Source organism: Rosa chinensis, chromosome 2 (assembly GCF_002994745.2).
Source record: "Rosa chinensis cultivar Old Blush chromosome 2, RchiOBHm-V2, whole genome shotgun sequence".
Taxonomy (NCBI): domain Eukaryota; kingdom Viridiplantae; phylum Streptophyta; class Magnoliopsida; order Rosales; family Rosaceae; genus Rosa; species Rosa chinensis.
Window position 1 is genome coordinate 6,898,482 of NC_037089.1, and position 24,693 is coordinate 6,923,174.

At 38.4% G+C, this 24,693-nt stretch overlaps 4 protein-coding genes and 1 pseudogene across 4 annotated transcripts; 3 read left to right on the forward strand and 2 right to left on the reverse strand.

Moving 5' to 3' along the window:
- The first annotated feature begins 322 nt into the window (after positions 1 to 322).
- Positions 323 to 2,695, forward strand: LOC112189317 (heat stress transcription factor A-2). The gene is made up of 3 exons (XM_024328618.2): positions 323 to 1,136; positions 1,548 to 2,365; positions 2,462 to 2,695. The coding sequence occupies exons 1-2, from the start codon at positions 543 to 545 to the stop codon at positions 2,355 to 2,357; spliced, it is 1,404 nt and encodes a 467-aa protein (XP_024184386.1). The 5' UTR covers positions 323 to 542; the 3' UTR covers positions 2,358 to 2,365; positions 2,462 to 2,695.
- On the reverse strand, positions 2,467 to 5,380 carry LOC112189316 (BTB/POZ domain and ankyrin repeat-containing protein NPR1). The gene is made up of 4 exons (XM_024328617.2): positions 4,482 to 5,380; positions 3,639 to 4,398; positions 3,336 to 3,539; positions 2,467 to 3,241 (listed from the first exon to the last, which is right to left on the reverse strand). Exons 1-4 carry the CDS (start codon positions 4,995 to 4,997, stop codon positions 2,961 to 2,963), a joined length of 1,761 nt encoding a protein of 586 aa, XP_024184385.1. The 5' UTR covers positions 4,998 to 5,380; the 3' UTR covers positions 2,467 to 2,960.
- A 188-nt stretch (positions 5,381 to 5,568) lies between these two features.
- On the reverse strand, positions 5,569 to 7,036 carry LOC112189318. The gene is made up of 3 exons (XM_024328619.2): positions 6,844 to 7,036; positions 6,230 to 6,514; positions 5,569 to 6,014 (listed from the first exon to the last, which is right to left on the reverse strand). Exons 1-3 carry the CDS (start codon positions 6,881 to 6,883, stop codon positions 5,761 to 5,763), a joined length of 579 nt encoding a protein of 192 aa, XP_024184387.1. The 5' UTR covers positions 6,884 to 7,036; the 3' UTR covers positions 5,569 to 5,760.
- Positions 7,037 to 8,574: 1,538 nt separating this feature from the next.
- On the forward strand, positions 8,575 to 11,098 carry LOC112189319 (annotated as a pseudogene).
- A 6,632-nt stretch (positions 11,099 to 17,730) lies between these two features.
- LOC112189209 (IQ domain-containing protein IQM1) lies at positions 17,731 to 21,064 on the forward strand. The gene is made up of 9 exons (XM_024328487.2): positions 17,731 to 18,771; positions 18,866 to 18,910; positions 19,033 to 19,147; positions 19,247 to 19,312; positions 19,439 to 19,527; positions 19,649 to 19,736; positions 19,844 to 20,074; positions 20,182 to 20,283; positions 20,464 to 21,064. Exons 1-9 carry the CDS (start codon positions 18,296 to 18,298, stop codon positions 20,917 to 20,919), a joined length of 1,668 nt encoding a protein of 555 aa, XP_024184255.1. The 5' UTR covers positions 17,731 to 18,295; the 3' UTR covers positions 20,920 to 21,064.
- Positions 21,065 to 24,693: the final 3,629 nt, after the last annotated feature.

The window sequence follows — 24,693 nt, forward strand, 5'->3', positions numbered from 1 at the left end:
TCATTGAGTTTGTTCCATCAAGCAATAAAGAGAGATACGATGTGTATCTAGGAGAAGATCAGATAGATAACGGCAGCAGATCACCAAATGAATAACGTCAGCAATCCACCAAGTCAGTTTTATGATTTTATTTCATAACATTGATCTAACATTTGAGATAATATACTTGAGTTATAACTTATAAGTTTATGTTTGATATTGAATCTAACGTCACAATCTCACCTGTGATATGTGCTCTGCACAGTTGGGGCCATTTGGAAGTTTCTAGATATTCGAGGGGCTTTGGATTGAAGACTTGAAGTAGATGGGGTCACGTTGGTAACACAACTGGTAAACGTGGCCTTGTTCCTGCACTTTCCTTAAATGGATATACACAGTCACTCACCGACCGTCACTCACAACACCACTGTGAAGAGGCAGAAATTCCAAATTGAAGAATAAATTCACCTTCTCTGTATATAAAACTCTGCCATTTTCACTAACCTCCATTTTCAGCTTACTATTCGGTTCACTGAAACCCCTGTTTCAAATACCAAGAAGAAATGGTGGTTTCTTACGGTGGTTATGGTGGTGGTGGATCTTGTTCGCCATTTTCATCGACGGCCCAGATTACACAACCCAAAGAGGCTTCAGAAGAAGCTGTGAAAGTCAAGGAAGAAGAAGAGGCAGTGAATTTTAAAGGTGGTAGTTTTGATGGGTCATCTGCTTCTACATCTTCCTCCACCGCTTCACCAAAGCTCACAGAGGAAGTGGAGGAACCAAACAAGGCCGTGGAATTAGCGAAACCAGAGGTGGTCCAAATCAAAGCAGAGAGCATAGAGTTTGTGGTGGATGATTATGATGGTAGAGATTGCTTCAATTGTGTTAGTGGTAGTAATATTAATGGATCATATTCTTCTTCTTCTTCAAAGGTGTTGCCCAAGCCCATGGAGTGTTTGCTCGAAACAGGGCCGCCACCTTTTCTCAACAAGACATTTCAGATGGTGGACGACCCGGAAACCGACCTGATTGTGTCGTGGAGCGAAGCTCGCCAAAGCTTCATTGTTTGGGACTGCCATGAGTTCTCCAAGACCCTATTGCCTATGTACTTCAAGCACAGCAATTTCTCAAGCTTCATTCGCCAGCTCAACACTTATGTATTCACATAAATCCCAACTCCTTCGTAAAGTTTCGAATTTCAATCTTAGTCCTAGTAGTTCTTGTTGCAAATTAAAGTAACCTATAGTTGAGTTTGATTCGACTTGAGATATTTTGATCTTTGTTTTAGTCTTTTTGTAGTACTTGTTGCAATTTAAAGTTTGAACCTGCGCTTCAGTTTGATTCATATGTGACTTGATATATTTTGATCTTTGTTATAGTACTACCTGTTTCAAACTTAACCTTCTGATTCATGTGTTATTTTTTGTATTTTGATCTTAGTTTTAGTAGTACTTGTTGCGAATTGAAGTTTGAATCTTTACTTCAGTTTACTTCATATGTGATACAATATCAGTTTACTTGGCCTAGTATTTGCTTTATGTGATGGGTTGTACTAATTTTCAATGCAGGGATTCAAGAAGGTTGATCCGGATAGGTGGGAGTTTGTAAATGAAGGGTTTCAAGGAGGGAAGAAGCACTTGCTGAAAAGCATCAAGAGAAGAAGCAGATACAACAAGCAGCCACAAGGAAGCAATATCTCAGCTAATTCAACCAAAAAAGCCGGGTTAGAAGTCCAACTCGAAACGCTGAAGAAGGATCAAGACGTACTGAAACTCGAAATCTTGAATCTCAAACAGCAACAGAAGTACTCGCAGCATCAGCTGACTGCTGTCGAAGAGAGGATTCGAAATTCTGAGTGTAAGCAGCAGAGGATGCTGCTTTTCCTCACCAAGACAACAAGGAAACCCAATTTTGTGGAGCAGCTAATGCAGAAAAGAGCGTTGAAGAGAGAGCTCGAGGGGGGCGATTTAGGAAAGAGAAGGAGGTTACTTTCAGCCCAAGGTTTTGAAGATTTTGGTGATTGTGGAGACCAAGTTCAAGTCTTGGCTGGGCAATTGCCGGAAGTAGTGGTTCCTCAACAGCAAGAAACCCCATTGCCAGCTTCCGTGGTTGATAAATCATGTAGTTCGCTTCAAAATAATAAGCCACAGGCAGAAGTGCACTTTGTTTACCATGATATGTCCGACAAATTGCTCCAAGAGAATTCAGTTTTTGATGATGAATATGCAGTCAATGACTCAAACTTTTACCAGGAATTGGAGGATTTAATTACCGGGCCACACGACTTTGATGATTTGGTTGTCAAGCCACGTGATTGGAGTGGATATGTTAGTAACTGCTTGGTTGAACAAGCTGGTTGTGTTGGATCAATGCCTTGATTTCGCAGGTATATATATTATTATCTTTCTCTTCAATATGAATGTGTTACAGTTTTATGCATTGTGTAAAATGTAATATCTTTGTGGGGTAATTGGCTTTACAGTTGTGAAGATCTGAGAATGGAGATACAAACCATTGAAGATTCCGGGTTGATAACTCCTTAACCTTAGAGCTATGGAGTCTTTTGTAGTTGCACATACTTCTGTTTACTTTAATTCCCCTGTTTTTGCAATTTATGTCTGTATATTCGCCTTGGGGCCTGGATTGTAAAAATCCATCTCCTGAGGTCTCAGCTTGACATATATAATGTAAATTATGACATATTTCGCTTCAGCGTCAACTCATAGGAGTAGGAGTTTTGGGGTATATTATGTTTCAGGGTTTTGCTTCTGATTCAATCTTCTGCACAAAGAATGATAGAGGCAAAAACATTTTGGATACAAATAGAAATACCCATAGTATATCCATTTATGCATTGAAAGGATACAAGAAGAAAACTCAATGACCACTCTCTACAGAATTATGATCTTGAAAAGGATGAAGAAGAAGAAGCCAAGAATGAACATACAGAATGACAATAAGTTTCTACCCCTTTCGTTCGGTCATGTTTGTTTCGAATGTTGATCGATAGTGAGCTTAGGCCTTACTACTCGTGCTGATGTAGAAGATGAGGATGATGACATTCCAGAACGATCAATTTCCTGTTTATCTTCATCAAAAGCCTTACTTAGTACTTCTTGGATTTCCATGTACCTTTTTCTCTTTGAGAGCCTTATTTCTGGAGTGTCATTCCCTGTGTATGTAAGCCATGACACTTCATCACCATCCATGATCTTGTTCAGTACTTCTGAACAACGAGGAAAGAACCGTTTCCCAATTTCCGCTATTCGCAAATATAAGAGAAGACTAGTAAGTCTATGAAGCTAAATGTGAAGATTCGTGACTGATTTGTGAGAGACTGATACTTGGTTACTTACTAGATCGGTACAGTGCTCTTAGTCTGGCAAGATGTTCTTCCTTAATCTGGAAGGGTGCCTCGTTCAAGTCCACAGTTGTTGTCTGGGAACCGGCAAGATTATTCAGGCTCAGGCAGGCTAATGGAAACGCTGAAGTTTCATCAAGTTGAGTAATATCCATTACAATCTTTGCTTCCATGGGGAACAGGTACCTTGCCAGTCCAACTGAGACGAGAAACAATCAGTCAAGTAAGATTTCTCAGATTCACAAGCTGAGTTTAATGGTAGGCATTGGGGTTTATAAGCCTATAGGCAAGCATTCACCTCTGTTCTCAAGGTACAAGAGTTTCATACGCAGATCATCGCCAGCCATCGCAAGCAAAAGAGAAGCTTCTCCAAGCACAGGATCCCTCCCTTCTGCTTGCTCCAATATCTCTATACACAAGCGGTCATTGGAAGAAGACTTGCCCTCATCATTCGAGTTGAAAAAATCCGCAGCTCTGGTAAGACGCTTAGTGATCTGAAGAGCTTTCCTGCCATCCAATGTAACATCCGAGGGACGAGCACCCTTTGTAAGTAGTGACACAATGATCTTAGGATCCTTCCTGGTCGCCGCAAGGTGCAGCACAGTGTAACCCCTCAGGTTCCTGCAATTCACATCCGCACTTCCAAGATCAAGCAGCTCTGCTGTGGTCTTTGCATCACAGTATGCCACAGCATAGTGAAGTGCATGCGCATCGTCAAGATTCGTATGCCCCTCTTTCAACAGCATTCGAACCAACTCAACATCATCAGAATCCAAAGCCCTGTGTATCCTCTTTGTGTGCTTATCCGGAAAGTTACTCGCAGCATTACTGCTCCGAGAACTGTCCAGACCAAGAGCCAACCTCGAATCTGTGATTCGCTTCACGGATCCTTGAGGCAATGCTTTCTCAAGAGTGACAATATCAACATCAGACTTCACTATCATCTCAATACATCTCCCCACCAATCTCTCACAAGCTTTACCACAGATATTCGCAACATATAGAACCACCAACACATCATCTATGGTTATGTTTTCAAGAATATCAAGCAAATGCCTCTGCAATACCAACGTAAAGTCAACATTTTTGCTTACCAAACATGGCTTAAACTTTAAACAAACAAATTTCGCGCCTTTTTTACCTGGTAAAGAGTGACCAGTTCTGAGATTTGAAATGTTGAAGAAGCATAGAGAACCTCCACCATGAAATCAACGACGGGACGACAAGCAACATGAGCACAAGAGTCGTCTACACAAACACAAACGCCTTTAGTGAAAGACTTGAGCTTGCCGCTGTACAAGTAACCCAAAACAGCCAACAGTGAGTCCAATCCAACGTCGTATTCCTTCGCCAACTTCTTCAATTCAAACCTAATAGAGCTACTGCCTTCTTTAGCTGAGAAGACGTTCTTGAAAAACGAGCTCCTCGCGGCGAGGATGCAGCGGTGGACGGGGACTTCCCGGCCGTTGCCGACGACTATTTTGGCGTCGGCAAAGTACGAGGAGTCAACTATCAGTTCGAGATTATCGGAGAGGTGCTTGAGGGATGTGATATCAGGAGGAGGTGAAGAAGAAGAGGGAGAGTGGTGGTGAGCTATACTTATGCTACTGCTAACAACCTCGTTGGAATCCGAAAAACAAGTTTTTGTATATTCCATGGCAAGTACCAGAGTTGAACTTGAACATAAAATGGAGAATATTGGTTTGGTCGAGTAATGAGAGCAATGGCTGATTAAATACGTGAAAGCGCCATGGATGATCACATCACATGAGCTTAGAACATGGGTGACGATGAGTGAATACAAAAGAGTCAAAAGGCTCGATCACTCAAAAAGGCTACGAATTCAATTCGATTTGTCCTTACAATCAAATCACAACTCACAGCTTCACAACCACCAGAACAAAAAGTGTTTTTGTGTTGGGACTCAAAAACAAGCATGGTGTTCCGGTTAAAGTCTTTGAATCTGTTGGAGAGTTTTCAGTGATAGTCATGACCACCGTTTTTCTGTGCCCTCTCTCTTAAGGCAGGGCTTCCACATACCCTATTTCTTTTGTTTTCTAGCTCTAGTTTAATTCACACAAAAGTAGTACTCTGGCTCTGGCATATATAAAATAGGCAACTGATAAGAGTTTGGATAGAAGTAGCAGAAGATATGTGATCTGAAAATCTGGGTTTAATTAAATATATGCAACTACGAACAGTATCAGGCATTCAAGCAAAGAAAAGTCTATTTCAATTTTCAACACACGTTATAGCGATATAAATTCCCCCCATGTGGCTGTTGAATTCATATTGATTTCATGAACTGTGTAAATATAATGTCAATAACAAATGATCCAAGTTTATCAATCACGGCTAGTCTTTGTTCTTACTGCGAGGACAGCACACTTTCTCCAGCCCTTTACCGATCCGCCTTCCTTCTACTTGGGTGGGGAGACTGAATTCTTCTCTTCTTTCTTGGGATGAATCGTCTGGACAATGGCCTCGATTTCTTCCTTTGCTCTTTCAAAGACATTGGGAGCCTTGACGTGATCCACTGGGGTAGTATTGTCAATTTCATCACTCGTCCCGTGAGTTTCTTTGTTGTGAAGCTTTGGCGACTTGTCATGGTGCATGATTGTTTTAATCTTTCCCTTGGCATAATCTAAAAATCTAGGTGAGTTGCCATTATTTTCTGCAAACATCAAACATAGTTAAAGGGCTAATAAATACCCATAGTTCGTTTTTTAAACTTGAATACGCCATTGCTTAACATGTAATTTGTACTAGTGACATAACATATCAAATACATAATGTTCTTAACCACTTCCATTACTAATAATAGGGCCTACACAATTAAAAGTACCAAGAAACCATCTCATATAAGCAACATTGTCATGAAATCAATACCTGATTTTGATTCAGCTTTGTCCTGCTTTGACTCCTTTTTAATTTCAACACTCGAATCAGATTCCTTCTTGAAATGAATTGCTTCAACTATAGCCTCGAACTCCTCCTTTGCTCGCTCAAACACATTTGGAGCTTTAACTTCTTCTAATGGGGTCTTCTCATCAATGTCTTTACGCAAACCATGAGTTTCCTCGTGATGGTGATTTGATTCGTCTTTGTGATGCAACATTGCTCCAACCTCTTCCTTTGCTCTTTCAATCAAATTTGGTGCCTTTACTTCTTTATCTGTAAGAAATTTTAAACATTCATAAGAAATTTAACCCCATTAATCAACAATCCATTCACTTTTCTAGACGAGTAAACGAAACCCCTGAAAAACCACATCTCATTGTAATTAGATTCAGCACATCCCAATTCAATCCCCAATGTTATTAGATTCAAATTTGAAAGTATACATGCTTCATTCTAATGATCTCAAACCCAGCACAGAACCAAAAAAAAATCCAATATTTTCAATAATCTTTCAAGAAAAAAAGTATCAACTTGAACAATTTAGCAAAAGGGTACAAGCCTATTAGGATCAAAACGAGAATTGCAGACTAGAAAACTCGTACCTGATGAAGTATGTGTCGGACTGGGTTTGGATTCCGCCATTGGAGATGGTTGGCAGACACAGAAAGAATAAGGTTTTAAGATAGAGACGAAGAAGATGAGTTTGGACAACGCAACTGTTGGGCCTACTTAACAGCCCAAAACGACGGCGCCGGCGGCTCGGACCCGCTGCCAGGTAAGAAATTGGATTCGATTGTTTTAAGTTGAACGCTAGCTGTCTCTCTCAACTCATTCGAATGTTCAATCATATCTATATCTTGTTGTATAATTTCATCATCATGTGTTGTTTCAGTCAACGGGGCTATTTTCGTTGTGTTTGTTTTTTTTTTTTTCTTTAAATAAAAATTAAGTAGTTGAGATAGGTATAACTACATAGAATTAACAATACTCAAAAATTAAAATGCATGAGTTTCTTTAATTATGTAGAATACATATAACCATAATGTTAATAGAGTTTACATATATCGATTGAGTAAGCTTCATTATCCGCTGGTCGTACTCTTTTCAATCGTAGCATTTCTACCACCGTACAAAGTGAGAAAATACACTGGTCATTGACAAAATAACTCTCGAGTGCGAGAGGGTAGAGTATTGGGATATGACTTCAAGTTGAGTCACTTGAGTCAGTTGAGTGTAAGGATCTAAAGGTCGTAAAGAACAGATTGTGACACTAAAAGATTGGCATTGAGGCCCAGTTTTGGCAGGTCCTAAAAGACTAAAAGGCCTCAAAGAACAACTTCTACCTACACATGGTAGGTGGCTCATTGGTTCTGGTTCCCAAATTTTGACAATTTTATTGGTGTTCCTCTAAAGAATTTTTTTGGAGTTTACGTAGGGGTGGTGGAGCAGATGGATGGATTTGTTAATGATTATACATTTATATTCATGATGGCCACTGTGATCTCCCTCATCCTCTACCTACACATTATCACGGTGTGCATTGAGGCCCAGTTTTGGCGGGTCCAAATGAAAATGACTTTACCTTTTTTTTTTTTTTTAAGACCAACTTTCATCTTCTCTTTCCTGGTTCAAAATCTTCAGATGGGCAAAAAAAGAAAACGTTGGTAACTTGGAAAATAAGGCAGCAGACATCGACTTTGAAGCCTTGATTGAAGGTCAAGATAATATCATTAGGCTAAAAATTCTATGCCGGCTATTCCTTCATTTCTTGGTCTTTGCTTGAGGTTTCGATGTTTGAAAATCCTAGCTAAATTGAGGCTGCTAATATAATTAATCAAACTAAATGATGAAATATATTCGTCAACCCCAACTGTTGAATTGTTTTCCTCGTCCTCCATTTTTCTTGGTCGGAGTTTCTAGGTGTCTGCCATCTAACTAGCAAACAATGAGAGAGTTGGTAATTAATTATTTAACTAATTGGGTGTGTTTAGTCATTTATCTTCTTCCATCTCTTTGACCAGTTGAGGATTAGTTTGTTTTTGTAGTCTGTGCGCGTGTGTGTGTGTGTGTGGGTATTAAGTAAGGAGATAAACAAGTAAGAGTAATCCAATCACTTGTAAAGATATTTGATTTCCCAGATAAATTTCCCTTAATTTGGATTCTGAAAACCCTTTTCAGGTAAAATAATTCATGCCCTTTTCTGTTTTTGTCTGAATCTTGGTGTTGGTGGCATTTTCATTCAAAAGTGACAAATATTATGGTCAAATTCAATTAAGCAGGTGAAGATTACTGAGAGCACACAGCTTTAAAAAAAGAGTTCCCAAGCAGAAAACATGTCTTTCTCCAATGTTGAGTCTAACCAGTTGGATGGTGGCCTTAACAATGCTCTGTCTGAACCAGCAATCTTGTTTTTGCCTAGACTGGTTAGAGAGCTTGATGCTGCAGCAGTCAAAATTCAAAAGTTTACAAGAGTTATCGAACTCGAAGAAACCTTGCAGATTGTGCAGTGGTGGCTGAGGAGCTATGGTATTATTTTTTTTGTCACTTGCTTAATTAGTATGCTTAACTTTGTTTTGATACAAAATGGTTTGATTAATTTTGTTATTTTCAAATGGTTTAGGTGGAGAGATACGTTAGATTCTCCAGCGGGTGCTAAAGAGCTATGGTCATTATCTAAGCGCGCACTTGATTATTAACTCTCACCCTTGAAATTGTGCTTGAATTTGGGTTTTTTTTTATTTTTTTATTTATTTTATGAAATGGTTTGATTGATCGATTTGGTTATTTTCAAATGCTTTAGGTGGAAAACTTTAGATTCTGCAGCTCTCAAGCAGAGTTCTGTGTCACTCTTCAATGTTGAGAAGTCAGAAACCGCCGTTTCGCGGTGGGCAAGGGCTAGGACTAGAGCTGCTAAGGTTTGTTCGATCTTTTTCTTTTACATACTTCTTTCTCATGTTTCTTTTGCTTATTGGGTATTCTATTCGGTACTAACACTTCGCTTTGTAATTTTAGATTGGAAAAGGTTTTTCTAAGGATGAGAAAGCACAAATGTTAGCTCTTCAACATTGGCTTGAAGCTGTAAGTTCACACTTTAATTATGACCTTTTCTAATTCTAAAGACTTTCGATCTTTTGAAACTTGATGTTCCTTGTAATATAAAACTTGCATGATCTAACATTAAGCTGTTTACTTCTTGATGTCTCCTCCAGATTGATCCACACGCCACCGGTATGGACACAATTTACATTTCTATTATGATTTGTGGTTTGAAAGTGAGAGCAGTCAGCCTTTCTTCTACTGGTAAGTGATTGGCCTTAATGTTGATTTTTCTTCACCATATGAATTAACTAATATGTACGGTGATACTTTTTCTGACGTGATATTTGAAACGTACTGATCAATTTGTATAATTAATGCAGACTGGATGTTGGAGATGGCAAAAAAATAAATCTCGAGAGATGCTCGAGGACAGCTCTACAGCGCCAATGCATCGAGTACCTTGGACCGGTTAGTCCCAAGCCTTCTCCTAATTGCATATACAATTATCATATATATTTGCTGCATAAGTAATCAAACTAGTACATATCTGATTGTGTTATCTTTGTGTTTGATGATTCAGAAAGAAAGGAAATCCCATGAAGTAGTAGTGGAAAATGGCAAGCTAATGTATAAGCAGAGTAGGATGCTTGTGAATAGTAGTGAAGGTTCGAAATCGATATTCGTGCTAAGCACAACAAGGGCTTTGTATGTTGTTCAGAAGAAGAAGGGTCAGTTTGACCATTCGAGTTTTCTATCTGGAGGTGCTACCACATCAGCTGGAAGATTGGTTGCCCATGATGGGGTTCTTGAGGTACTAAATTATTCAATGCCTCTGAAATAGATAACACATTATGCATCTGTTTATGATCTTAGTTTCTATGTCATGTTCTAACTCCGTTTTTATTTCAGGCCTTTTGGCCATACAGTGATCATTACCACCCAACTGAAGAAAAGTCCTTGGAATTCATCAGCTTCCTCCAAGATAACCATGTCGATCTCACTAATGTCAAGGTAAATGTTCGCATGGCAATAATAATAGTGTCATTAGATTTCCCACTAAATGACGCTACCTTGTTATGGAATATTGAACAGATTTTTGGAACCCTTGCCATGCACTGTTGATCGATGTATTATTTATGTGCTAATCATATCTCAATTAACATGTTGGTTAATTTTCTCCATAGAGGTGTGCAATTGATGATGACCATCCTTCAATGAAGAAAACTGAAGGGGGAACTAACAAAGCGAAACTCATTTAAGTCGACGCAATCGGATGGTGCAAACACAACCAATGTCGATGACTTGGCCGAGAAGGCACCGATCGCCGCCGTTCGTACCATGGGCATGCCTTTGCCTTGGCTACTGGAACTGGAGCCCGAATCGGGTGTGTGCGAGACTACCCTAGTGACCTACAGACCAGAGCACCGGAACAAGTCAACTAATCTCCCCGTGTTGGTTCAGCGAAGTTGGTAAACTATGGCCCTATTCCTTCTTTGTGGCCCAGCCCAGAGAATTTTCCTCTCACCCAGGCTTTGCATGTATGGGCCTGCCAAGTCCCAGGACCCGAATTGTCGCAGCTAATTAAGTAAAAGGTTGATCCACACTTGGGCAAAGTAAAAGTGAAATGCTAAAGGGCACTCCTTGTGCCATAATGAGGACTGAGGAGGAGGGGTGAAGGGGAATAATCCAAATTTCTTCTTCCTTTGATTCTCCCAAAAACTTTATTGATTAGTTTATAATTTCATTTTTTTGATTATGCATTTTTGGGTCGAGTTGGGTTTAATTATTCTTTCATTGTAAAAGAAAAATTAGATTGCCCTGTTCTTTCTAAATGAAATATGAGAATGCTAATTTTTGTTTAACAACCATTTCTTTTTCCTTATCTGTACTTCATATTTTCAACTGCCGAATTGCAAGGACAATTATTATTAATGGGAAACTATTCTTTTTTTTTTTTTAGAGGAAAGACGACAGACTATATTAAATGCAAACTAAGGAGTACACAGAGCAATGCAAAAGCATCGAAAGAAAATAAAAAAGCATAACAAGATGCACAAACACATCTAAAATGAAGAAAAACAATAAAGGATAACAAGATGCACAGACGCATCTAGAATGAAAGGTAACCAGAATGTGACTTGATGCCGAAAGACATCGCTGCACTGCATATGTCACGAGAGCAGTGTAAATGTAAAAGTAACCGTAACCGTAACCGAAACCGGTGATATGATCACCTAAGAGAGGTGATTCGCTCACCAGGAGTTCGAAAGTAACCGAGGGTGTCAGAAACTCGAAATTAGCAATCGAACTCCTAAGAACCAGAACCAATACCAAATCAATATGAGTAGTTGTCTTGGATCCAAGATCCGGATTTGTGTGTCACCCGGGTCCCAAATACGGATCCAAATTCGCCCCAAAACAGAGTTCAAAGAGGATGCCTCAGAATCAACAAAAGCCCAATCCCAATCAGAGCTGCTCTGGGCACCCAACCTATTGGACACCCAAGAACAGGCCCAGCTGAGACTACTCTAGACACCCAGGCGACTGGGCATCCCGCCAGATCGGACTGCCCCGCTGCCATCTCCTCCGGAAGCAAAACGTAGCGCCGCCTTCGCCTGAGAGAAGAAAGCAAACCGGAGGGAGAAACCCAGCAACGGTGGACTCCACCGGCGCCACCCAGACCTTGCTGCCAGACCACCAGAAGAAGGAGAGGCCTGCCAACCTAGCATGATAGAAGCCATCTGCAGAAAACCACCAGCCCAGACCGACCTAGTAAACCAGATCGGACCCTGCTAGCAATCACCTCCGGATGCCTTTAACCTCCCAAATCGGATTGCATCCCAACCACCGCCAAGCCTGCCCGGCCACCATTGCAGCAACATCTTATCCCCTGCGAAAAAGAATAAATAGATCCAGGATCCCAAATTCGAATTGCCGCACACAAATCCATTCTGGAGAAAGCTCTCCTCAGGCAAATATCTCTCAAGCAATCAGACTCCAAAAAGGACTTCCTGTTAGCACCACAAAAGTCAGAGAAGCAATCCAAAAAACGGATACCACAACCCACAAGTTGAACAGAGGGGAAGCACGACCTCGAGGAGGGCGATAGACAGGCTTCACGAGGATAAGGAGACTCATCGGAGGCCAAGGTTCGCGACGAGCAAAACCCTAAAGCTAGGGTTTGCCGCCGCCAAATAGAGGGGTAAAGCTCTCATTTTTATGCATATATGGGTTTCTATAAATAATGGGAAACTATTCAAACTAAGATACATTAGTTATAAGATGCACAATTTCTATATATCAGCAGTTCATGTGACTCAACACTTATTAGTTTATCTTAGTTATTGATATTTGTAGACTTATAGTCAACCTACAAAAAAATGCACTTCTCATTATCTAGCTGCCCATTCATAGTGGTGCAAGTACACATCAGTGTTCTAAATCCATCCATTAGTGAGTTTCTTACTGAGGAGGTTTTATGTCATATTTTCTGCATCAAAATATAGACAAATCATTAAGAGAGATAGTAATATTGGCCTAAATACATTAACAACCATATAGAAATTCAAATAATTAAGAACCCAACATGAATTTATTCCCTAAAACCCAAGAGTAGGATTCACTTTTCTTTTCTTTTTTGGTTGGTCCATAGTTTTCAATATTTCATTTTTCAGATAAGGATTAAATTTGTCAGTTTGACCACTGAAGGAAAAACAGTTGAAGACTTGAGAAAGAAGGGGAGCACAGACATAAAATTTGAAGCCTCGAATGTCAAGAAAAATATCTTCAACTGCCCCAAATTCTATGCATCATAGGCTGCAGCATATTAGCCTAAATAAATCGGAGAAAACATTTTTTAATACAGGAATTGATATCTAATGAATTCAACGGTTCTAACATAATATAAATAAAAATTACATTGAAAATCACAGATATATTTCAAGGTCTTAGCTTGTACAGTTGCAAATAAGAGTTTGCAATGTTTGAAACCTCTAGCTAAACCGAGGCTGCTAATATGATTCACGTAATTAATTAAGTGATCAAATCCATTGGTCAACCCAATTTTCTGGATTAGTTGAACTATTCTATTGCCCCATTTTCCTTGTTCAGAATTTCTTGGAATCTGCCATAACTAGCTACCAAACAAGGAGAAAATTGACCACATAACATAAACAGTGATCTTATATAATCAATTGGGTCTGTCTAGTTGAAAGAGTAGTGCTGTCCCATACTCATATACATCACAACTATGTATATATAATCACAACTATGTATATATAACTATATATACATATACGTAGAGTGCGGCTTACCTACTCCATTCAACTGTCGGTTGAATTCAGATCACATAATAGAGAATAATAGGATAATTCAAGTGTACATATATATAATGTCATATATAGTGGGAATTCATCTTTTCAAGCATTCAAATTAGACATGTCTATGCCCCCCATCTGGAATTTTAGTTTAGTTGTTTCAAATATTTATGAGATCTTGATGGGTATGGACCTCCATATTATCATGGCCAAGGAAAGAAGAAGGAGAAGAATAATACTGGTAGATATATTCACTCAATACCTGTACGTGTACATTATAGATTAGGTATACCGTATGTTTAAGAGCCCATACCTTGAATTATAAAAGAAAAATCCAGCCCATACCTTCATCACAACTTAAGCAAAAGAGGAAAGACAAAATAATCAACTTGGCTGTTTTTGTGTCGATCCAATAATGATTCTTTTTACACGATGAATGAATTGATAATGTTAAATGAGATCTCAAATTTGAATTATTCCTCAAATTCATATACAACAAATTCATAAATTTTCTTTTATTTGATGCAAGATGTAGCTATAAGAAGCCAATGTCAAGCCAAAATTCATTAAAAGTTTAATTATACAATATAAAAAAGAATCATATTCTTCCATTAATAATTATAGAGTATAATACATACGTAGGTACGTAATTAGTTCAGATATCTAAATCAGAACTTTATTCTTTCTTTGTAAGTGTAATTTATTCATGCCTTCGTCTTCACGAGACACTTTGATCATCAAACACATAATTTCCTCAACTTAAAATGCATCTCGTACTCCTTCAATGATCCTATCATCCCTTAAAACAAACATTCTTCCTCTCAACCATTTTGGGGGCTAGAAAAAAAAATTAAAAAATCTATGAAGAAAGCGCGTAGCAAAGGCATGGCATGAAGAGTTGACAGAAATAAAATATTGAATGTCTTAACCAAACCATGCACACGAGATAAAGCAGAGTCTACGTCAGCAAATTGATTGGTCAAACTATCTTGACAGCCTGTGCGGCGGGAACTGGGGACAAATGGACTATTTCAATGGATTTCCAAATTACGAAAATAACCATTCCCCCTTTTTCAGGGAAATTGTTGGAATTGACTGATTTGTCCCCCCGTACGGGCCTTAACCCCAAAAGAGAGAAATCTTGGTCGGGTACATACGAGTTGGTGATGATCTTTTGTTCACAACGAAAAACTCCCTGGAGTAGACGTGTCACATGAATCACATTTTACATCTATCCTTTATTGAAATTCACGTGGATTCGATAATTTGCAAATAAGGAACACTTCATACGAATGAATTAGTTTTGAAATTCTACTATATATAGTTAATTATATACACACACTAGTGTACTTCTGTAACGTTACGAAATCAAACTTGACAGTGAAAACATGTGGTACATGTTATACTCGTGCATGCATTTAGAAGAGCACTCGAATAACGTCATCATATAATACATGAAATATTAAGAATCGAAGTACGTATCATATCTTCTTTTGTGATAAGCATTTAGATTTTCCTCATCTGTATGAAAGACCGATCATGATTCGTGCAACATGAACATGCGTATAGATAGAGTATAAAGGTCAAAATACGTTTGTCTGCATGTATTATACTAAAACGAAAATGACAAGGACTATAATTTTCTTTTTATTAATTAAAAAAGTATTAATGTGTCCCTCTCACCGGTACTAACAGCTAGTATCACATTCCTTGTATGGAACGTAATTCTGCAGACGTAAAGGTCAAAGGATTGTGTTACATTTAACTGATGAACATAATGGTATATGGCATATTGGATGTAAGCAAATTAAACAATAAAAAATGGTTGGCCAATGTTATCTTTATAGTTTTAGTTTTATATAGAATCCGCACCGTGACTTCTACGGTTCGGGCCATTTTAGAGGTCCATGCACTCATTTTATAATCCATGGAAAAAATTTAGCCGACCTTCTAGCTTATAAGCTTGTAAAAAATCCAACAAAACATTGAACCTGTATGATCTAAATTTCTATATAACCTATGGATCACATTGTTAATTATATGTATCCCATAGGTGTTCGACAAGAAATATTTATATGAATGAATAGGCATGTGACTACTAATTCTATAGGAAAAGGGAAGTTTAAGAAAACTTCAAGTGTTGGTGAGTTGTGGTCCGATTTGAATAACTGATATTTAGAGATCACAAGTTCAAATTTTACTGATATTTTCCGTCTTCCTATGAGAAGCTATAAGCCCTTTGGATCTAGTTTTAGCTTTTGAAAGAACCGCTTTCACTGGAGTGGAGCATGATATTGTATCTTATGCCCGGGGGTCTTGTCGTTCCTGTTCTGGGCAGTTTGTTGTGTCTCAATGCCAATGGGCGGGTTTGTTTCAAAAAGTGGAATGGGTATCGCCATGCTGGAAAGAGATTTCCTTTAATGATGTGCCTAATAATGGGAAGTGGGCTAGCTCTTGAAAATGCTTGTAAGTTAAAGTTGGGGTTTACATATTTATTTATTTTTACTTTGTTTCCCTGCTTGGCACTAGTTTCAAAATTCTTCCATAGTTGTTGATTCCGAAAAACTCCTATTACTTCCTAACCTTGCTAATCTGGTGGTTGCTGGTGTGGTTACAAATTGTTCCAGCTCAGGATCAATGTATGATCTCTGTTGAGAGTTCTTCTGTTCATACCGGTACAGGTGATAGTATAGCCTCTTCTAATACTAGAGAGGTTATGGTTTACTGGATGCCGCTTGGGCTTCTACACTATTTCTAGCTGTTAGGGAGAATTTCCTCTTTAGCCGATCTAGCTGAATTAGTATATGAAAAAAGAATACTGGTCAAAGTATGACATAAAGAAGAAGGTTTTGAACTCAGTGAAGAAAAGAGTCATAAACATTGTAAGGGGTGAGAAAAATTATTATTTCTACCGAAAAAAAAATAAAATCCGAGTGTAATTATGAGGATGAGTAATGAAATTAAGACGTAAGTGCAAAGGTGTAAGAACATGAGGAAGATTGGATAAGATTGAATTGCTTGTTTGACGAGCAAGTTCAATGATATACATTCCATTTTCTTGAACTGACTCTTGACTATAACTATCTGTGTTTTATAATATTGACTTATATATTGCATGTTTAAGACAATTCATGTAGTAATGAAACACGTCTTCTACTTCATAAGCAATGCTAGACTAGACAATACCAAATTAACATGTTCTACAAGCTAGTCTTTGTTGTTGTTTTTTTTTTATCGGATGTCCCCAAAGGGACTACAAGTCTTTGTTGTTGACTTGTTTCATTTTCATGGACTCGTGGTAGTGAAAGTAAAATTATATCTTTTCTGGTGAATTACTTCATAGATTAAGAAGTTTGAGATAGAGTAAATCTCATTATGCGTGCATATATACATGCATGTGTCACTAGTTCACTACTAAACTTCCATTAATAATTTATCCATCACTAATAACCTAGCTTGCAATTATTTCTAATATTACATTGTAATCAAATTATGATAAAAAGATTAAATTTTGGTGCTTTTGTAAAGCTATCTAAGATAGTATAATTATTGGTCCAGTTATATTTTTATTTTGTAGCTGGCCTTGTTCAAAATGTTAATATCAATAATGTTCAAATGAGCGACTTAGGATAGTAGCTTGATGAATGCTGAAATTTTCATCATCAGAATATTTTTAAATAGTGTTTCTCTATGATTATAAATTTTTTTTCTAATATATGAAACTTTAGTCCTTACACCCAAAAAACATGTTGTTCTTGCAAGCATTTCTCATGATAATAGAAATGCCTGGCATCTCAAACTCGCATTCAATCATCTTTTAAGATGAATTGATATGTTGGATCCTTGATCTAAAAACCTCGTTGGTTGAAAGTTGTAACGTTGAAGGGTAGTTGAGACTTCACGTTGGAAAAAGAAAAGGGCATCCTAGTAAATTCACGAGTCCGTAAGGGCCGGGACATAAAGATATGAGAAAACAGACGCAGAGACAGTAACAGTGACACAGCAGCAATGGCTACAGTAGATAACTCGCTCTTAAGAGGCGCGTCCGTGAAGACCGTGACCCAATTGAAGTTGTTGACTGTTTATTAAGATTTTGATATATATATAATCCGACCAAACAAAATCCCACTTCTTCCACAGAGTTCAAAACCAAACAACTTCTGTGTTTTTTCAAGGAAACCAGGCAAAAGCTACCTAGCTTCCTTACTTTGACCGCCCAACCCTTCCTCTTCCAGTTTTTCCAGTCTTTTGGTGGAAAACCTTTATAACCCACCTGTTCACACACCTCAAACTCCAAGCCAAACGAGGCTGGCTGTTTTCCCATCTCTCAAGCTTTGAATTACTCAAACCTATCGTGCCACTTGAACCAAAGAAAACTCAAAACGTTGAAACCGAATCACCAGTCTCTCCTCTAATTCCAAAGCAACCCTTACTCGATTGTCTATTTTCCTTTTTCCAATTCTTTGACACGTATTTGAAGGACTAGTTGTGGGGTTGTTGTTTGTTTTTGAGGTGTATAAATAAGTGAGGGGATTAGCAAGTCAGAGTCATAACACATTCACTTGTGAAAGATTTGATCTTCAAGTTAAGTTTCCCTTTGGATTCTCCAAACCCTTTTGGCTATCCTCCGAACCCTTCATCCCTTTTGAGATTGATACCCATCAATTTTGGTGTCCTAATTTAGAATTGCCACGTTTTTATGGGGCAATCTCATTCCTTACTTGTCTTGGCCTGGAAAGAGATTAGGAAATACAACTTCTTCGATTTTGTCTACAACTTCAGTTTGATCAGTCCCAAAAATGGAGCTGCAATACTGAGATCACACAGCTTCAAGAAAAGTTCTGAAATCGAAACCAGGACCGTCTCCGATGAGTCTAATAACAAGTTTGGTGGCGTTAACAATTCGAGTCGGCTGAAGGATTGCAAGCCTGAAAATGTAAAATTGAAAAGGAACCTTTCGTTTAAGGAAATGTTGCGGACAGAAGTTTGCAGAGGCAAAAATGAGTTGAAGCATAAACCAATGCCGGCTCTTGCTCTGTCTCAACCTGATTTTATGTTTTCGCCTAGACCCGTTCAGGAGCTTGATGATGCAGCAGTCAAAGTTCAGAAGGTTTACAAGAGCTATCGAACTCGAAGAAACCTTGCAGATTGTGCAGTGGTGGCTGAGGAGCTATGGTAATTATTTTGTTACTTGCTGAGTATGCTTCAATTTAAGTTTGCTTTGATACAAAATGGTTTGATTAATTTGGTTCGTTTTCAAATGGTTTAGGTGGAGAGACACATTAGATTCTCCAGCTGGCGCTAAAGAGCTATGGTAATTATCTAAGCAGTTGATTATTATCTTCTACTATTGAAATTGTGCATGAATTAATTCGGTTTTTATTTTTATTTTTTATGAAATGGTTTGATTGATTTGGTTATTTTCAAATGCTTCAGGTGGAAAACTTTAGATTCTGTAGGTCTCAAGCAGAGTTCTGTGTCATTTTTCGATGTTGAGAAGCCAGAAACCGCCGTTTCTCGGTGGGCAAGGGCTAGGACTAGAGCTGCCAAGGTTTGTTCTTTTTCTTAATTCTTATACATACTTCTTTCTCATGTTTCCGTAGCTTATTGGGTGTTCATTTGAGTAATAACACTTGCTTTGTTATTTCAGGTTGGGAAAGGTTTGTCTAAGGATGAGAAAGCACAAAAGTTAGCTCTTCAACATTGGCTTGAAGCTGTAAGTTCACACTTCATCTATGACCTTTAATAAGACTAGAGATTTCTTTTGAAAACTTATATTCTTTGTAATGTAAAACGTGCATGATCTAACATTAAGCTGTTTACTTCTTGATGTCCTTTACAGATTGATCCTCGCCATCGGTATGGACACAATTTACACATGTACTATGATTTGTGGTTTGAAAGTGAGAGCAGCCAGCCTTTCTTCTACTGGTAAGTGATTGTCCTTAATGTTGATTTAACTTCACCATATGAAGTTATGAACAAATATGTTGGTGAAACTTTTTCTGATGATGTGATATTTGAAACTTACTGATCAATTTGTATAATGCAGGCTGGATGTTGGAGATGGCAAAGAAATAAATCTCGAGAAATGCCCGAGGACAGTTCTACAGAGCCAATGCATCAAGTACCTTGGACCGGTTAGTTCCAAACCTTCTCCTAACTCCATTTACAGTTATCGTATTCGCTGCATAATCAAATTTATACATATATCTGATTGTGTTATCTTTGTGTTTGAATGTTTCAGAAAGAAAGGAAAGCCTATGAAGTAGTAGTCAAAGATGGGAAGCTAATATTTAAGCAAAGTGGGAACCTTGTCAATAGCACTGAAGGTTCGAAATCAATATTTGTGCTAAGCACAACAAGGGCTTTGTATGTTGGTCAGAAGAAGAAGGGTCAGTTTCAGCATTCCAGTTTTCTATCCGGAGGTGCTACCACGGCAGCTGGAAGATTGGTTGCCCATGATGGGGTTCTTGAGGTACTAAATTATCCAATGCCTCTGATATACATACCACATTATGCATGCATCTGTTTAGTTATGACCTTGGTTTCTATGTCATGTTCTAACTTGGTCTGTTATTTCAGGCTATTTGGCCTTACAGTGGTCACTACCACCCAACAGAAGAGAACTTCATGGAATTCATCAGCTTCCTCCAAGACAACAATGTTGATCTCACTGATGTCAAGGTAAATTTCCTTATATTTCCATACGATAACAATATTAGCGTCATCAAATTTGTTCACTAAATAATGTGGCATTATTACGTCGTTTAGTGAACAAATTTTTGTAACCCCTAGCCGTACATTGTTGATCAATACATGTGTGCATTAGTTAATCTCATTTAACATATTCGATCCTTTCCACAGAGGTGTGCAATTGATGATGACTATCCTTCAATGAAGAAAACTGAAGGGGAACTAACAAAGCAGAAATCATTCAAGTCAACGAAATCGGATGGTGCAAACGCAACCAATGTCGATGACCTGACTGAGAGGGCACCAATCCCCGCCGTCCGTTCTGAAGAGAACAAGAAGGTTGATGGTGGCAGTGCAAAACCACCAATGTTCACTATGGGCAAGCGATTGCCTTGCAATTGGTCTACTGGAAATGGAGCCAGAATCGGGTGCGTGCGAGACTATCCTAGTGACCTACAAACCAGAGCACTGGAACAAGTCAACTTATCTCCTCGTGTTGGTCATGCGACGTTGGTAAACCCTGGCCCAATTCCTTCTCCGAGGCCCAGCCCAAAGATCCGCCTCTCACCGAGGCTTGCATATATGGGCCTGCCAAGTCCAAGGACCCCAATTGCTGCGGCTAACTGAGTTTGATGCACGCTGGTAAAAGTAAACTAGAAATTTCTAGGGGGCGCTCCTTGTGCCCAAATAAGGAGGAGGGGTCAAAGGAACTAATCCAATTTTTTTCTTCCTTTGACTCTCACAAAATTTTATTGATTAGGTTATAATTTGATTTTTTCTGTACAGGCCTTCAATGAGCCTAATAGTTTTTTTTCTTTAACCTAAATTTCGATCCAGCATTTTCGGGTCGGGTTGGGTATAATTGATTCTTTTATTATAAAGAAATAATTTGAGGCTTATGCTTTCTGAAAGAGATATGGAAGATTACTACTTTTTGTTTATCAAACCATTGTTTTTTTCCCTCGCTTTAGTCTGCTGTACGTTTCATTTTTAATCATTGAAGGGAAAAGGCAAGTAAGCACTATTAATGGATAACTAAGAAAATTCAAATATAAGATGCATAACTAAACAATTAGACGGTTACTTTGTTTAATGAGACAGTTTACTCTGTAGTTTGTGGATTAAAAATATAAATAAATTATTAAAAAAAGACAATTATCTTCTTAATTTGGTAAAATTGCAACGGTATTTCTTAATTTTGGCGGATAAAATTATTAATAGTTTTAGCCTTTAGCTGAAACTTAACAAACATGCAACAGTGGAACTCATTACTAGTGTTTCTTAGTCTTGAAAATCTGGGTGAATAGAAATGCATATTCGTATAGGGTTTAAATCTTTTTAGGTAGCTCTGCTCTATTTTTCTTAATTTAATGATGGGGTGACAAAAAGAAAATAAAAAGAATTAAATTATGACATCATATTTATAAGCTTCTCCATGTTTTGTCAGGGCAGGGAGACAACACAGAGATGAGTAATCAAATCACTCGATCACATCTTACTGAGCCACTGACACACCCAAAAACCAGATAAAAAGAGTCATTTCTCACAGACCTCAAGATCGAGTTTAGCACCACTACCCACCCTGCACCGAATCAAATCTTCTCCTTTCAACTCTGCCCTTGATGGGATTACAGAAAACATTCTTTAATTAATCTTGTTATTTTATGCATTCCTGATTACCAATTTCTTCTTTTCCTATTTGCCCCCGAATGATGGTTAATTATGATTAATGGTTGTGCTTGGTTATAAATGTGAAAATTTTTAGTTTCGGAGAATCGTGCATATTACGAATTTTTCAACATATATATCTGGCATGGCTCTTAAAATATTTAAAACATCAAATTATCTTATTCATATGATCCGATCACAGTATACGTTATGATCCGAGCCACAGTAGATCGAGGCAGTAATACTATTTTGGTCAAAAGAAACATTAACTGTGCTGCGAGTATAAGCCAGTTGAAGAGAAGCAGCTGGCACATTGAGCATATATTCCAGGTTCTCTCTCCCAAAGCTATAGTAAATTAGTAATAGTAATAGACCAGAACAGTAGTCCCGATGCTTGCTAGCTAGCTATCTCTGTAGCCTTAGCCTTAGCCCTAGCCCTGTTTACGTACGGCAATGTTATTCATAGCAATGGTAGGGATGATGAGTAGGGACTGATTAGTAAAAAAGTTGCTTTTTGCTTCAGCAGCCAAACCAGAGACAAAAGAAAGAACAGATTGACGTACGTCGATCGGGTGGCGGTAGTGCTTTTACTGACTGTAGAAGCGCTTTTATCGGCCAGTCGTGCAAGGCCTCTTCGTGCTCTAGGCTCTATCTTGGATAGGCTAAGCTTCGGGGAGGTACTGTTGGCTATTGCAGTGACTGCATGCGTCTTGTAGTATAGCTAGGCGCACAGCATCACTGCGTTTCTGGGTTTCTGCTTCTGCTTCGGGCTTCTGCTTTTTACAATAGTTTCTTCTCTTCGTTCAAAAACTTGCTCTTTGACTTCATCACTGTTAATTTGCTTTTCAATGATGCATTATGCATACATCACCCTATCCACCCTAGCTAGATACTACACTTTTTCATGTCTTCATTACACTAATGACTAGTATATCTACTTTGTACGAAATTTTTTAGAACTTTGCATACTGTAGTTTTCGTGGTCGATTATATGACTGGCTTATTGTGACAGGTTGTTGTATTTACACTTTATAAAAGTGAATAATTTCTCGAGGACTACTATATATATATATATATATAGTATATCGTACGTACCATGTAAATCATTGTGCCAAATTGTGAGATTTTTGTTTGTCTTTTGAGCAAAAAAGCTCTTCTATGGAATTATATTTAATCATACACAAAATATGAGGATTATTCAACCAAAATGGCATCGCGAGCGCTGCCGCTTGTAAACCCTAGCCGCTTGGGCTTGGGTATCCAACAACGTTATGAGGCATCGAGATCATCACCGGTCAGGATCAAATTCGCCGGATTTCAACGTCGAGAACTCTTGACGACTCTCTTTTGGGTGTTTAACCTCTGATTTCTTTCAGCATTTGGAGATGTTGAGTATGAAAATGTCAACCATACTCGAGACCGACTGCGCCTTGTTTGGTGGATCCAATTGGGGATTCGGAGAAGGGCTACTCGCGACCGTCTGCGATTGGGTCTTCTGCTGTTGAGAACGACGGCGAAGTGCAGCGGTGTCGGTTTAATTAAGCCCATTCTAAATCTATCTTGGATTGTTTTGCTTCTGAGGGAGATGGTACTGGGAGACACAAGCTTCACCGTGATCAGGAGGGCGATGATTCTAAGCGGCGACGCCAGGGAGCTGTTATTTTGGCTTTGGGTGTCCAAATCAATATGGCTGTCTCTGTCTTTGGGCTGTGTGGACCCAAAATAAAACCCGATTTTGGATTACTTCGATGGCAAAGGTCCTCTCTTGTTGGTGGTCGCCTGATTGGCTAGCGTTGTTGGCAGCGCCGTCGTCATAGTGGTGGCCAGAGGAGCAATTGCATTCGGGCCTTACCAGGTTTATTGGGCCTCTATTTGGGTTTGGAGCCCTGATAGTCTTTGGACTTGGTTTGTTGAGGTCGAAAATACCTAGTGGGTCTATTGTTCTTTATGGGCTTCTTGGGCCGCTGCCTAGAGTTTTTTGGGCCTGGCTTTCTTGGGTCCAGAATGACTGTTGGGTTTTATACCCACCCCTTAGTTAGTTTCCTTTTAAACTAGTATATTCCTATGTGTACTGGTTCATAGTTAATAGGCTTGCTTTGAATAAGTGAGCATGACATGTCAAGTGAATGGTCCTATCATATGTATCACCATGGTGTGTTCATCACAACTTCTTGTCTATCTATTCAAGGTAGCGGAATGATATGTAATGGTCATTCTGGCCTTATCCCTATATTAATGAAATCTCTATAATATTTATCACTGTGGTGTGTTCATCACAACTTTTTGTCTATATGTACAAGGTAGCGGAATGATATGTAATGTTATTCTGACCTTACCCCTACATTAATGAAATCTCTATAATATTTTACTCATTTACTCAAAAAAAAAAAAAAAAAAGCTCTTCTATGCAACCAAGTTTACATATAATAACTCAATTTTTAAGCAAACAACATAAAAATAAACGTTACTAACATAATAAACCTCATTTGTTATTATAGTGATGAGACGGCTGTAAAAACAAATATATGGACTCAGAAACTATAGTCTCCGACTGGAGACTCAAACATTATTTAATTAATCTACCTGCCCATTTAATGGGTTGAGATTTTACTTTCGTGGGGGGAGAGGGGAAAAGGGTTGAAAGCCATATTTTGAAATTTTGAATATGCAGTCAATGACAGTGGTATGCTTAGTTATTGAATCAAACTAACTTGTGTAACAAGTACCATTATA

Excerpts from the sequence above, each read along its gene's own strand:
- LOC112189316 (XM_024328617.2), bottom strand. The coding sequence starts at position 4,997 with ATGGAATATACAAAAACTTGTTTTTCGGATTCCAACGAGGTTGTTAGC. Across the intron at positions 4,399-4,481 it reads AACTGGTCACTCTTTACCAG|AGGCATTTGCTTGATATTCT; the intron begins GTAAAAAAGGCG and ends TTGGTATTGCAG. Across the intron at positions 3,540-3,638 it reads CTTGTACCTTGAGAACAGAG|TTGGACTGGCAAGGTACCTG; the intron begins GTGAATGCTTGC and ends TTCTCGTCTCAG.
- LOC112189318 (XM_024328619.2), bottom strand. The coding sequence starts at position 6,883 with ATGGCGGAATCCAAACCCAGTCCGACACATACTTCATCAG. Across the intron at positions 6,515-6,843 it reads TCCGACACATACTTCATCAG|ATAAAGAAGTAAAGGCACCA; the intron begins GTACGAGTTTTC and ends AATTTCTTACAG. Across the intron at positions 6,015-6,229 it reads CAAAGCTGAATCAAAATCAG|AAAATAATGGCAACTCACCT; the intron begins GTATTGATTTCA and ends TGATGTTTGCAG.
- LOC112189317 (XM_024328618.2), top strand. The coding sequence starts at position 543 with ATGGTGGTTTCTTACGGTGGTTATGGTGGTGGTGGATCTTGTTCGCCA. Across the intron at positions 1,137-1,547 it reads TTCGCCAGCTCAACACTTAT|GGATTCAAGAAGGTTGATCC; the intron begins GTATTCACATAA and ends TTTTCAATGCAG.
- LOC112189209 (XM_024328487.2), top strand. The coding sequence starts at position 18,296 with ATGGGGCAATCTCATTCCTTACTTGTCTTGGCCTGGAAAGAGATTAGG. Across the intron at positions 18,911-19,032 it reads GCTGGCGCTAAAGAGCTATG|GTGGAAAACTTTAGATTCTG; the intron begins GTAATTATCTAA and ends CAAATGCTTCAG. Across the intron at positions 19,148-19,246 it reads CTAGGACTAGAGCTGCCAAG|GTTGGGAAAGGTTTGTCTAA; the intron begins GTTTGTTCTTTT and ends TTGTTATTTCAG.